Below are 14,229 nucleotides of genomic sequence, written 5' to 3'. Positions count from 1 at the left end.
TGAACTCTGATTATTAATTCTAAGTTTTCGTATTGAATACAGTTATCAGAAGATGGTTGAAAATGCCTAATAGGCCGGAAAGTTAAGAAATTATAATTATTTGATTCGACTATCACCAATGGTTCAAAATTTATTGTTTAAAAGTTTGAATAGAATCAGCCAACTATTTGACGAGGGACATCCTTTATTTCGCATATTTCGGTGAAAGGGATGTCCATTTTAGAAAGAAGATTTTAAGATTGAGAATGAGAAAGTTAGAAGAAATGCAAAACGTTGAAAATGAGCGAGTAGAATTTTATTTTGAAGCTCTTTCATCACATACCAAATTTTTGATCAACACTAGTACATTATACTGGGTCGATTTGGGGTCATTTTTTAATTTCTCAATCACTGGGGTCTAAAAATATTCGTTTATCCATGGTTTTTGGGAAGAATTTTTAAGAAACGTTTACATGAGTAAATTTGACTTTTTAGGTTTTAGGGAAAATTGAATATCTGGGAAATTTGGGAAATCAACAGCATTTTTGTTTCTTCTGTGGAACCGATCCAGTAAGAAAATAGACTCCTTAAGTGTCTGAACACGAAGCAATGTTTCAACTCACATAATATTATAGCTGTTTTCTATAGTTAAATAAACGTCCTTCATAAGGTAGCCATTATGCCCTTATCTCCCCTACATAACTGATTTTGAACTCTGAATACTAAGTTTTGAAATTGTAATGAAAGTCTAAATTCTGAATTTAAATCAGATTTCTGGAAGTTGAATTTAGTTCTTATTTTCTATTTTTTTTAATCCATAAGTCGATATTTGGATTTTTATAGTCTGGATTTTTCAGTTCTAAAAACTGTTCACTCACCTTAACACCAACATGTGCCAACTTAATGTACTCAATGAGCGACCGCTTGTTCTTGTGCCACTCCTTAGGCAGCTCCGAGGCCCTCGGATATTTGCAGCAGCTCAGCTCCAACGTAATCTCGAAACAGTTGCTAAAGACGTAGTTGAAATCCTGCATGCCCCCATTCAGCTCGTACCAATAGGCCCCGTTGGTGATCCCATTCTGGAATGTTTCGTTACAATCGTGCCCGTTACGCATCACCGGATGATTCTCAGCATAAACCAGGGCAGCATATTTGAAGAAATGATTGTCCGGCGTGGGACTATCCTCGCAGCATTCGTGATGATAACTGGCGGGTGGGGGTTAAAAAGAAGGAAAAGCGTTAGATAAGAGTTTGAGGGTTGAGGGTTTTATTTTTAAACTCGATGCTCCTACTTACATTGAATTATCATACGGATAGCTGGCCACCACGGCACCCCCATGGAGGTTTGCGGACAGCACGAACGGATTGCTCAGGATCCAGTTCATGACGGCCACGGTTTCCGGTTGCTGCCTGTTGCGACGCATCATCCGCTTCCTGTCGTCGTCGAACCGGTCCGGGAAGTCGCGGTTCAGATCGATTTGGGCCGCATTGTAGCGTCCCACGTACCCGGGCAGGGATTCGCAGTAGCCTTCCTATAGGTGGGGTGAGAAAGTTAAAAGAAACGGATGAGTTTGATGCTTTGCTGTGGGTGTAGGTGCTATATTTAAACGAGTGGTAACATTTTGCGGGGGTGGCCAATGTGCGTTATGACGCTCTGGATTGATGCTGATACTACTTGCCAGTGACGCAAATCGAACAGTATCAAGTGATAAGAGAGTGAGTAACTTTTTTTGCATTAATTTTCACCAGAGCTTTTATGAGGATTCGCTTGAATGATTTGCATGGGAGAAAATTCAAATCGAGCATTCAAACTCTTTACAGCTGAACGAATTTAAAATCCTCATTCAGCTCAAAACGTTTAGTGACTAAATTTTCAGCCTTATTTCAAAAATGTAAAAAAATTGCATTTGAATCAAAGGAAATACCTACATGGGTAATATTTAATGTTATTCATGGGGGGCTGGAGAAAATGTAAAAGGTAGATACCGTTAAATTGCGCAATAATTATACACGCTCCGGGATCACGATAATATGGATTGACCTGACCCATATCTCACGATGTCCATCGAACTTGTCTCGAACATAGTGTTGGAATGGTGTGGTTGGCGCGCTAGCGGTCAATTTGCGATTTCCGTGACACAGAATTATGAATGATTTCGTTCTAGAGTGATTTATGGTGGTTCAATAAAGTTAAATACAAAGTTTACGGGACAATACGACGACCAAAACCATTTTTGGTTCAAATTCAATTTTGAACTATTGTTGGGAAAAATATTCGATTCTTAAAGGAATTTAAAGTAGAGCAAACATGTTGTCTGATGAATCTGAGCTATTTTTTTTTTCAATAATAGAGGTCGTGTAAATGTCTACAGGATTCGAGAAGAGAAAAAAGGTTTCTGTCAAATTGACGTACCCCTAGATTGAATTCTTCTACATTAAAAAAAAAATATTGCAGTTTCTTCCTGAATACCAAATTGAATCCGGTGTCCTCACTTGTTGAAATTTGTTAATGGATTGGTACATATGATACCAATTTATCTAAAACGGTCCAAAATATTTATGTCAAAATTGTATTAAATGGACCAAAGCCAAATCTACTAAGCTGCTACTGAAAGGGTTAAAGATTACATTCCTGCTTTTCATGATAAAGTACATCTGGTTCGAAAAAACAAGGTTTGGCAGCTATACTGCCCCTACTCGCATAACAGTCCCATATGAATTTTCGTCATTTTTCATCTAACCTGACAGTTCGTCAGTTTGAACATAGGACTTCAACATAAAACAATAAAAAAGAGACTAATTACGAAAAAAATATCAACTAGGGACTGTTCCATATGAAATATACCCGCATAACAGTCCCATATGTGAAATACCATGGATGTAGTTACCTTATTATGTTTCTTTCGGTGAAATGATTTTTGCTTTAAGTCATTTAAACAAGATTCAACTCACTTGATGTCGAATTATGCACACTACACAGTAAATTTAACTATAGTTTTTTGAAGGCAGGCTTATATAGAGGAAGGATGGTCTTCCTGAGAGAAAAACTATCAGAAACAATTAAGAACCATGATAAGAGTTACAATGTGGAATTCACGAACTACATTTACAAATTCAGTAATGATCAAATTTAAGACTTAGAAGGTAGCTCGATGAGCAAACCATATTCTGTATGGGACTGTTATGCGAGTAGATTTGAAAAAAGTCCCGTTAAATAAGCAATCTTCACTTAAAGCGCTAACCGCTAAGTGAAAATTCTGAAATTTAAGCAGAACGCAAAATTTTAAGATACTTCAAACGTTATATTAATTAAAAAAGTCTTTCGGAAAAATTTGATAAGAAAGAAGAGTTTCCAAATTGCTTTTACATTTTGATGAAAACCAACTGACACGAAACTACTTTTCAGACATTTCAAACCAAATACGAAAAAATAGGTATTCTGTACTCGTTTATCCTCTTCAACATCAATGCTCATGGCTCATGAGAATTAAGCCAAAGAAATCATATTTGGTGAATTGGGAGCCATTTATTTTAGTAAAAAAAATCATTTTTTGCCTGTATCAGTAGAAAGAAAGAACACCTAATGAAAATTAAGTTGTCAAGACCAGAAAAGTTTGTTTGATGATTACTGTATAGGTCAAAGTAGGCGTGGTCCAAAACTCAGAAAAGCTGGAGGAAAGTCGATTTTTGAAGCGCTCATAATTTTCTATCCCAATATTTCATCAAGTTCCGGCATTTTCAGGCGACATGCAACCATGAAAATGATAGTCATAAGTTTACCCGTTTAGGAGTTCTTAAATAGATGTTTAGAAAAGTTTGAATATTTTTTGAAAATTTCGCAAAGATTTGCTTACATTGAAAAACGAATAGATAATCAAATCGTGAATATATTTTGCTTTGTATTTTTTTTTGTTAATTTTTTTCAGGCATAGTTTTCATCTTATCTAATAAAAATTTGTATTTTTGGAATATGTAGTTGAAATTATAGAGAAATTATATGGGATCTAGTTGCAAAAAACGATAAATATTTTGAGTTTTATAACTTCAACTAGAGATAAAAAAAACTCCACATAACTCCACTCTAATTTTACGTTAGATAGATTCCTTCATTTTTTGACTACAAAGTGTTGTAAAAGATAATTTTAGATTCAATGAACCTTTCTAGGATGTGAGAAGCTATTTTTTTTAAATTCATACAGTAAAAATAAAGAAATTTTAAAGAAAATATGAATATATTATGTTATTTTTAGTGAAATTATGATTAATGAACAATTTCAAAGGGTTTCAGAGCAAAAATATTGAAAACAGACTTTTTGCCAGGTTTTTTAGAATTGGACCACTGTGCGTCGATTGAAAAGCGCACAAAGGTTGTTTTTTTATCTCGCCAAAAATAGTTTTCTGTAGTGAAATAGTAGGAAAAAAGTGGGAATTTTGAACATTTCTATACACTGGTTTTAGCTGTTTTCAGACGTATGTAGCTCGAGTTCCGAATGAGGCCAGCTGCGCAAAAGAAAAACATTCTCCTGAATTGTTTTCTGTTCCGAAAATTGGATCCATCGGAACGTAATCAGAAGATAGAAGCACCAGTCTTCCGGGCGGATTCATTCAACATCTAGAATTGGCATTTTGTCTGACATTTCCGGTGAGCCCGTTCCTTTATGTAACTTTTTTGCAAAATTCTTCAAGTATACCGAGGCCGTGCAAACGGGAGAGGTTATGGGGGCTCAACTCATCCCATTGCATTGAAATATTTTTAGTTCAGATATAATTTTAAAATCTTAAAACCAGCTGTTATGTTTGGTTCACTTTTTCTTTTCACAATACCCAATAAAATTAGACTATGGTATCAAAGATTCTGGAATTCGATGTATCAAAAACAGATATAAGAATTTGGATTTAAAAATGTCAAATATAAATTGGCAAATGTGACATCGATCAAGTGATTTACTATGATTTCAGAATTATGTATCATCTTTTAAAGATGGTCATTTTCAACTGGGGAACTTATTTTTAAGAATGGTGTTATCAATGTTCATTCATCATCGCTAAACTTGTTGGAATTCAAGTTTAGTAGCCTCGGCCCCAAAGCTCAAAATAGATTTTTCATCTCTTTCTCTTTTTTTCAACTTATTCATTGACTACCAGGACATGGCCGGCGCCATTATTGACGTTCAAAAGAGAGAGCTGATGTTTTGTGCAATGTGGATGAGCTGCTAATTCCAAACACCATTCATTTGACCTCTGACCAAAATTGATGGCTTCGGTCATCTTCGGAGTATTGTGAATGCAGTTAAAAGATTTCAATTTTAAAAAATTCACCGTGCCGTGACCGGCCCTTATTCTGCACATGTTCATATCTCGTTAACGCAGTTAAAGCATTGATAATATTAGGGAAAATAAGTTCTTCAATATCCGAATCCTAATGTTTTTAGAAGAAATAGGGAAGATGGGGATACTTGATCACCTTTTGCCAGACAATTATTGTAAAAATATCAGTTATTGGATAATTAATCGTAATCTTGTAATCAGCAATGATCACGATCTATTTAAAAGAAGAAAAAACACCTTTTTTGACTCTAGGGATCAATTGAACACATAATGAATTGTTTTAGAAAACTTTATCTGAAAATGTTGAGAGTTTACCATTGTTTTAAAAATATGGTATATTGACGTTCATATTACACTCTAACGATTTATGTTTTGGAAGATATATTTTTGTTTTAATTTTTTCATGTCAGAAACATTTTAAAGTGATAAAAAAAGATCTTCAAGTCGCATTTGGTGAAATTTTTCAAACCAAGTTCAATAACTCAAAACATTATTTTGTTGAAATGTTTTGAACTTATGGCATAGTTGTTTTGCTTGTATTTCAAAAATGCTGGAAAGATTTACTTTTATCAGAAATTCTGTGCTAAGAGTATGAAAATGATAAAAATTTTCATTAAATGGCATATTAAATGATTCAACACGGACGCGAAAATGTAAAATCATGTCACAAACAAGGTGATTTTAAATCTTATGTGCAATCATGTGTTTTATTTATATCAAAAAACCTTGTTTTAATGTATTTAACAAACTTTTTAGGGTTTTAGGCTTTTCAAGAACGTATTTTTCAAGTCGTCAATCTAATTTAAAAATTGTTTTGATTAAACCGCGTAAATTTAGGTCAGAAATTAGGTGATGTGTTTTTCCTTGCAACCACAATGATACTTGTCATTTCTTTCTTCTTGATATTGCATCTAAAAATAATTCTGTGTTTTTAATTATATACCAGTAGAGGACTACTGGTCGGAATTCGACCAGATTGAATTAAAAGCAATTAGCAATTTTTCGAGAAACTTCAGTTTAATGTACAAATATTGATTGTATCCCATTTACCCGAAAACCATTGCCCAGAATGAATTTTTCCCAGAACGACAAATACCCGAAATCAAACCCCAGAATGAATCACTTCCCAGAAAAAAATTCCCCAGAATGCACCATTTACCAGAATTTTTTTCCCCAGAATGGACCATTTCCCAGAATTTTTTTCCTCAGAATAGAACATTTCCCAGAATGGCACAAATCCCAGATTTTTTCCTTTTGTATTTTTATTTTTTTTTTATGAATTCTTGTAAATTTTATATGGTTCGAAATTCAATTTTTCAAAATGATTTTTTTAATGAAACTTCAACTTTGAAATTTTCCAACTAAATTTATTTAAGAACCATTTGCTTTGTTTATGGTTTGGGTACTTAAATTGATTCAATGCTTACCATGCTCCTTTAAAAAACCGTTTTGGAATCCGACTCCTCACGCTGCGCGTTCGAACTTGAAAGACGTTTTGTCCTTCACGCTGTCGCGTGGCGGACGGGGCTAAGGGATCACCCCTAGCTTTCACGCAGACCTAGGAAGCCCCGGCAGACCTAAACCAATGTCTTAGGGCCGCCGCTTCCGACGGCGGGTCGGCGGCCACCTCAGATTTGGGAGCTTCGGCGGCTTTGTGCCGCCTCTGCCCCTTCATCTTCGTTGGTTGCGGCTTTGCCGCAAAAGAATAAAGTTATGAAACCCCATTTTTTTGTAACAATTCCTTTTTTTCCAAATAATTTCTAGTAAGGATAAATGTTTTCAATTTTCTGGGAAATGGTTCTTGTAGCGAAAAAATTTCTGGTAAATGGTTCATTCTGGTTTAAAAATTTCCGGGAAATGGTACATTCTGGCGAAAATTTTTCTGGGGAATGGTTAGTCTGGGGAAAAAAATTCTGGGGAATGGTTCTTTCTGGCGAATGAAATTCTGGGGATTTTTCATTCTGGGCAATGGTTTTCGGGTAAATGGAGTACAACCACAAATATTCGAACAATAGACAAAATTATGATTTATAAGGACCAGAATCAGTTGTTTTTAATCCATGGAACTTATTTCCATCAATCATATCAGCTTTTCTGGTCTTTTTAATAAGTTTTAAATTCTTTTGTTTGAAAATTATCTCATGGTGCTAGCTCTCAGTTTGGCCTGGTCGAACCTAATCAAATATTTGTTAGGAAAATTCACAAGGTTATTCACAATTCAAATGTAACAAGAATTAAAAGATAAGCCGACAAATATGAGCCGTATTCGAATTTCTTATTTCAAATACTATTTTAATTAAACACGTGTGCGTGTACACATTGTGCTTGATTAGTTGGTATTTGGAATTTTCGCTGAAACATTCCGTTACTTAAACAAAATAGAAGATACAAGTTAAACAGGAGTTGACATATTTATTAAAGACCGCAAAGAAATTCAATCGGAAGAATCTTGTATTTCTACAATCTATTTATTGGTAACAACTGGACCTGAACTGAAGTCTACAATTTTATCATTTTTTAGTTGCTCGAAGTTTCGAGTTCATTTTTGACATGGTTTGAGTGATAGTTTCACATTTTTTCAGCTATCCTGGCGCATTGAAGGCACAAAAGTAAAGGTATTGAGAAGCTGAGCCAAAAATTCCAGATTTCTTGAAGGGATTCCCGACTTGTTCCTGCAGTTTCCTGAAGGATTTAAAAAACGCGATTTTTTCCCGCTTTTTCCAACTTTCCTGAATGAGTTGCCCACCTGTATAAGACATAGACAAATGGTTCCTTCGACATAAAATTCTCATCAAACCATGCGCTTTAACAATGTTAAAGCAAATGTTAGGGCGTGCCATTTTTGATAGAGCCAAATTACCTTTTACAAATTTTAAGCCACCGGTTTTTGAGGCAACTTCACTGGAGACACTACGTATAACGATTCGTTAGCGAGTGATGAGTTAAGTATTTTTATGGAATCTAAAGTCACATTTTTTTTCAGAGAGTTATCTTGTATCTGGAAGCGTTCATTAGTTACAAGGGATTTTCTATCAAAAACATGTACTTTTTAAACTGCCATATCTCGGATTGATGCAAATTGAAAAATCCTTTTATAATGGCATTTTTTAGTTGAAATGTCAAATATTCGTTTGAAAAACTATGGATAATACGTTATGTGGTATCCGTATCCGGATAGAAGATAATCCTACGTCATAGCAATCCCTGAGCGGCGAGAGCAAGGTAAACGAAAGTATAAATGGGAGTCGGGCGCACTGGATTTTGACAGCTGAACAGAGTGAAGGAAAATGTAAACAAATGATGCATGGAAACAACACTCTTAAAAGTGAAATTTTGAAACACCTGCCGAATTTCCACAAAAACTGGTGAAAGGGAAAGTTCGGGAAACTATTCAAGATTCTTTTTTTGCTTTTTTTGTTTTTTAAATGTATTTTCAAGGTGAGTATTATGTGATTGAAGTCAGTGCTTTCAAATGGTATTAAAAATATGCTTTTTGAGAAAGTGAATTTATCAAAGAAAAATTATCAGTTTTAAATTTTTTTCAACTTTATATTCATAAAAAATAGTTGAATAAGCACATATAAGCGAGTTTTGGTTGTGTTAAGCCGTCAAGGTATGGTAAATCGGCTTGAAAGTTGATTTTTTTTTGTTTTCTTTATTATTTTTGGATTGATTCAGTTGAAAATATGCACAAAGGTAAGTGAATTAATACAAAAATCAGCATTTATTATACAAAATTTATCATTACTTTAATATTAAACTATATACTTCACTCAAAAAATGTACTTTGCATGTCTAAATTATTAAATAATTTTAAAACCATAATATCAACAAATCTTAGACATGCTAGTTATTTATACTTGATGTCAAATTTAAAAAGAAATAAATTTTAAAAGTAATTTAATATTGAACCGATAGTTTGATTTTTTTCATAAATTTTTTGCCCTACATATTGTGAGGCCTTATGAAATTGATTATCAGATGTGATGAAGTATCGTTGTTTAATTTCTGAACTTTTTTTCCATTAATTCCTGATAACTATTTTAACTTTTTCTAAACTTTTAAGTGTTCGGAAATAAGATCATTTTTACATTATTAAAATGACCAAATTGTAACCGAATGAATAGTCAACACAAACTGTAGCCTTCCATTCACATATAGTCATTATTCGCTTAATCGAACTGCATGCATCTTTGAGCTTAAAAACACTTTGTTTGAAATTTTTGGCTGCTGCAAAACTGTTAAAGTAAATAAATTAGAATACACTCTAGGTCGTTTGACCTTTATTTACATTCCAGGACGATTAAAGCGGTTCCGCTAGAGAATTAGTTTTGTTCAAATATGCTTGTTTTGGTCAATAAAATCAGTGATTTTTAAATGGTTAAAAAATTTGGTAGTTTCAAAAATTCAAAATTCTACCAAAAATAATTTTGCAACTAGTTATATCTCTTTTAACTATTAGTAAAAAAAAAAACGGGGAGGGTTAAAGCAAAAATTCACCATAAAATAATGTTTTCTGTGGGGTTCCATGAAGTGATGAATTAAAAATGCATTTTATTTAAAGCATCTGTAAGATCGTTCTATAAATTTTTACAAACTATACGAAATTTGAATCTACTTACGTTAAACAATAAACTTGTAGAAAAAAACGGAAAACCATTTTAAACTATTGAAATAACTGTTTGAAATACCTCATAAATATGCTCACTTTGAGTACACTTCAGCTGGACTGAAGCGAATACTGTGATCTCTCTTGAGCAAGAGTTAGCTAGGATGGACAGGCAAGAGTGATAATCAAGAATATTATATGAAATTAAATAAATCCAAAGTTCATTAATCTTCAATACAAATTTATACATTTAAAGACAGACAACATCCAAATTTCTCGTGCAAAAAAAGATTTATAATCGTTTTATTATTGCCTGAGTTCATTGCGATGCTTATGCTGCAATTTAGTAAAAAATCTTAAAAATAATGTAAAGAACTGAATTTTTTTTACATTTTTGAAATTTTTATTTTTTGAAAATTGACTTAATATGTGCTAAATCATTTATTCAAGCATCGCAATGTACTCAGACAATAACAAAACGATGAAAACGAGGAATAATTCTGTCAAATAAATCAACTCGTTTTGTGTATTGGATATAAAATACTAAAAACTGATTGACTAATGTCGTTTTTCATAATGTTTTTTTTTCGGGATTTGAATTATGGGTTCCAAGAATCAATGTAGATTTGTTAAAATCCTAAGGTTTTTTTTAATGATTTTTCGGAAAACTGGATAATTCTAGAGAAATTCTAAAACATCACCTTTATTTTATCTCCATTTTTCTCGAATGTGTCATGAACTTTCTATCATAAGTTATAATATTTTCAGGAAATGATTTTTCAAAAACATTTAGAAAAACATACAGAGTGAAAATGACGGGCACTCAGCCAAGATCATGAATTTAGCACTTGATAATTTTTACCGGTATTAAACTGATAGTGGTTGTTGGAAATCCCCACTCATAGATTGCTCGAGTTTGTTTTGATGGTAAAAGAGTGGTAAAAGTAAACAGACTACCTTCTATTTTTGTTCTGTTTGTTACTTCTTCTACAGGCATTTTTTAATCAACGAACAGACACGTATAGTATCTCTGTTAAAACTTCATGTTTCTTTGTAGAAGTCTAATTTGGAAACTTAACAGTAAGTAATCTTCCAAGGAAATGGTGGTTAGCATCTTACAAATGCTAAAACCACAAAAAAGTACTAAGGAGTGCATTCGAAAAAATGCAACACATTGTTTTGTGAACAATTTTTGAATGCATAGAGTGAAATTGATGATATTTTCAGTGAAGCGTCGTAGCAATGTAATGTGTACGTGTGCAATATTTGGTAACAATCTGTCAAGTGGTTTTTGAGTAAGCGTCCAAAACTGAAGTTCATTGACAAAATTTTTTGAGCAGAATCGAGAAAAATCCAGAAAAGATCTAGTGGGATACCCAAAAATAGCTGAAAATCAACTATTTGAACCAGATTCACATGATAAATCGTATAAAGTTCTAGAGGGTCCAATAGTGATCTAAAATTTTAATAAAAGTAAAGATGATTGATTGCATGAAGTGAGAGGAAGCTCAATCCGAAAATATGAATAGAGGAAATGATAAAAACAGTCAAATTTTTCAGACTGGTTCTTCTAGCTGACTTATAAATAGGCCCGACTTTATTTCTACAAGGTAGAAAAGCTGCCCACCGGTAAAATTAACAAAATACGGTGGTCAAATCGTGCGCAACATATTTGGACTTATTGTGGGGAAATATTCTGAAAAATATCTAAATGAACAGCAAAACGAACTTTTTAGTGGTCACCTGGCAGGATTCCCACCAGAAACTTTTCGTTGACAAGTCTCGCCTGTATTTTCCGGAGACAAACAAGGAAACAAAATAAAAAAAACGAATGTCTAGTATTTGAGAAGGCCGACGATCTGTGGAAACTGTGATTTACTCAGTCTTTCATAACGATTGACATGATGAATGGCTAGAAATACAAAGAAGACTGCCCCCAAATACGACCGTTTTCTCTGAAAAGCACTTCAATTGGTCCCACAAAGTTTAGAGTTGGATCTGGAATCGTGCCATTACGCAAAAACGGCGGTGGAGTGATAAAAAGTCAAATATTTTGTTTTTGTGCCGAAGGAAGACAATCGGCTTAAATTTGTTATAACTTTGACCAAATTCAATATTTTGAGTTTATTTGAAAACCAAGCTACAGGAAACAGAAAACGTTATCAAAAATAGTCTTGATTTGGAAAAACGGTGGTTCATTGTATACATTATAGATGGCGCACGTGTTGCCCAAAAATCAAAGTCGAAAAATATCTTCATTGGACGCTATTTCAAAAACCACTTTACAAAATATCAAGCCAAATTATGCATGCCATGACCGAGATTCGATCTCATAACCGCCGCCTTTGAAAATTTGAACGTTATCCTCTAGGCCACTGTCGGCGGCTACAGTTATTATGAGTACCCTCAATCCGAGACTATCCTGATGTGTTCTTAATAAAATTACCTTTTTTGGATTTAATAACTTGATTTTTTTTTATTAGAAACGTTTTAACTAAAACTTGAATTGAAAAATAATACTTTTAAGGAACTGAATTTATGGGAGCATCTGAAATTTGATTGAATGCGTTCGAAACCATCTCAAAATTACTGAACCATCCTGGACGAACGGAACGGACACGCTGGATGATTTTATGCGACAGCGATCGATATCCATTCACAACAACAACAGCAACAAGTGCATTGACTTGTGTTATCGTCGTCATTATCATCGTTTTGCAGACTGTTTTTTAAGGTTTATTTTTTTCCTCTCTCTATGTATTTATAATGTTCACAAAAACAACCTTTCATATTGCTTAATCCAGCAAATTAGACCCACGTCGAATGCTTACACTTCATAATGACTAAATTAACGGTGAACACAATTTGCATGAGCGCGTTCTTTGTCCACAGATGTTTGTTTATTGTGTTTTTTTTCTGAAAGGTGATAAAAAATGTTGTATATTTATAGTTTGCACTGTTTTTGGTGAACCAAATTATCCCTAAAAATATCCGGAAAATCTGTCGAGCCAGGGGTTGAGAAACCAATTCCTAGAGCTCATTTTTTTGTTTAAAGGATGATTGAAGATTTCAAACCAGGAATTCAATTTTCGATAAGTGTTTGTGCATTCAATCCCGGCATTTTCAATTCCCATCTTGAGCTCAGATGCTAATCGGCCCAGATTCAAGTAGGTAGCCAAAGGCACTCGTTCCGTTATGGTGTCAACTAACTTTCGAACCGGGCGAGAAAAATAAAACTCGCTAAACGGTGACGAATCGAATCTCTCTTGTATTCTCTTCGATGATGGCCAGATACCGGTATTTCTCAAATGCCCAATAACCCTGCTATTTACTGGCACCGGTGCTCTAGTGAACTGAACACGATACTGCTAAACCGGCTTGATTTTGAATTAGGAAACTTGGAAAGCATAAATTTTTACAAAGGAAAATTGTAAAAAAATTATTGAAAATGGTATAAAAAAACTGTCAACACTGTAGAACATTTCTGAGTATTTTAAAATGAACGTGTTTCGTCAATGAGATTTGTAGGATAAAGAGAACAACAAAATTAAAAATTTGCTAAGCAGCTTTCGATGTTAGAAAAGTTATTAGATAATAAAAAAATGTCAACGTTTAATATTCCTTAATGTACTACAGTCTTGCTAGAAATTATTCTAATTTTATGGAACCTCTTTGGATGCATTAAAAATCCAATTTCGAGCCGATCTAACAATTCACACGTTCATCGTTCCATATGGGGGAAAAACATGAGCAGAATGTGAGCTGGAAATTTGAATACAAAAATGCAGAGATGCATTTTTCTACGGCTCCATCATGCAATTTTCCATTTTTCCATTCCAGCTGCTGAGCTGATTGATTCAAAAAGGGGGGCAGAACTGAATCAGCTGTAGAATTTCAAAAAACAAGAATCGAATAGCTTCCATACGCTGGGTGGGAAAGCACCTGCATAGAGCTGATCAAAAGCAGTGAAAGTTTATGTTCCATTCACGTGGCGCTCGTGCCCAATCTGGATCATGAAATGAAATGGAAGGGGGGCGAGCTGTTGTGTAACAGAGCCGTTGCTGAGTTGAATAGCTGGAATTCTTCGATCTAGAGCAAAAATTGGACACAAAACAGAACAAATCGTTGAGGGGACAAAAGCAATCTATGCAAAATGTTGGGATAGGTTCGACATGTTTCAGAAGTTAATTTATGTTAACGATGTTTTTCTCTGCTTTCTTCTGTTCCCTCGGTTTCAGTCAGATCATGAAAGTTGATCTAGCTCCGGTTTTTTGGGTGTTTTGCCTGTTGAAAGCTGTTTTGATTGAAACGTG

General features: G+C 34.0%; 1 protein-coding gene across 1 annotated transcript in view; it reads right to left on the bottom strand.

Moving 5' to 3' along the window:
* Positions 1–14,229, bottom strand: part of LOC129751618 (carboxypeptidase D-like) — a 61,828-nt gene that overhangs the window by 30,122 nt on the left and 17,477 nt on the right. The window contains exons 2-3 of the mRNA XM_055747221.1: positions 1,276–1,511; positions 858–1,185 (exon numbers count right to left, since the gene is read on the bottom strand). Coding sequence (XP_055603196.1) covers positions 858–1,185; positions 1,276–1,511 — 564 coding nt within the window. The remainder of the gene's footprint in view (positions 1–857; positions 1,186–1,275; positions 1,512–14,229) is intronic.

Source organism: Uranotaenia lowii, chromosome 3 (assembly GCF_029784155.1).
Source record: "Uranotaenia lowii strain MFRU-FL chromosome 3, ASM2978415v1, whole genome shotgun sequence".
NCBI classification, from domain to species: Eukaryota; Metazoa; Arthropoda; class Insecta; order Diptera; family Culicidae; genus Uranotaenia; species Uranotaenia lowii.
This window is presented reverse-complemented; position numbering and strand designations above follow the sequence as displayed.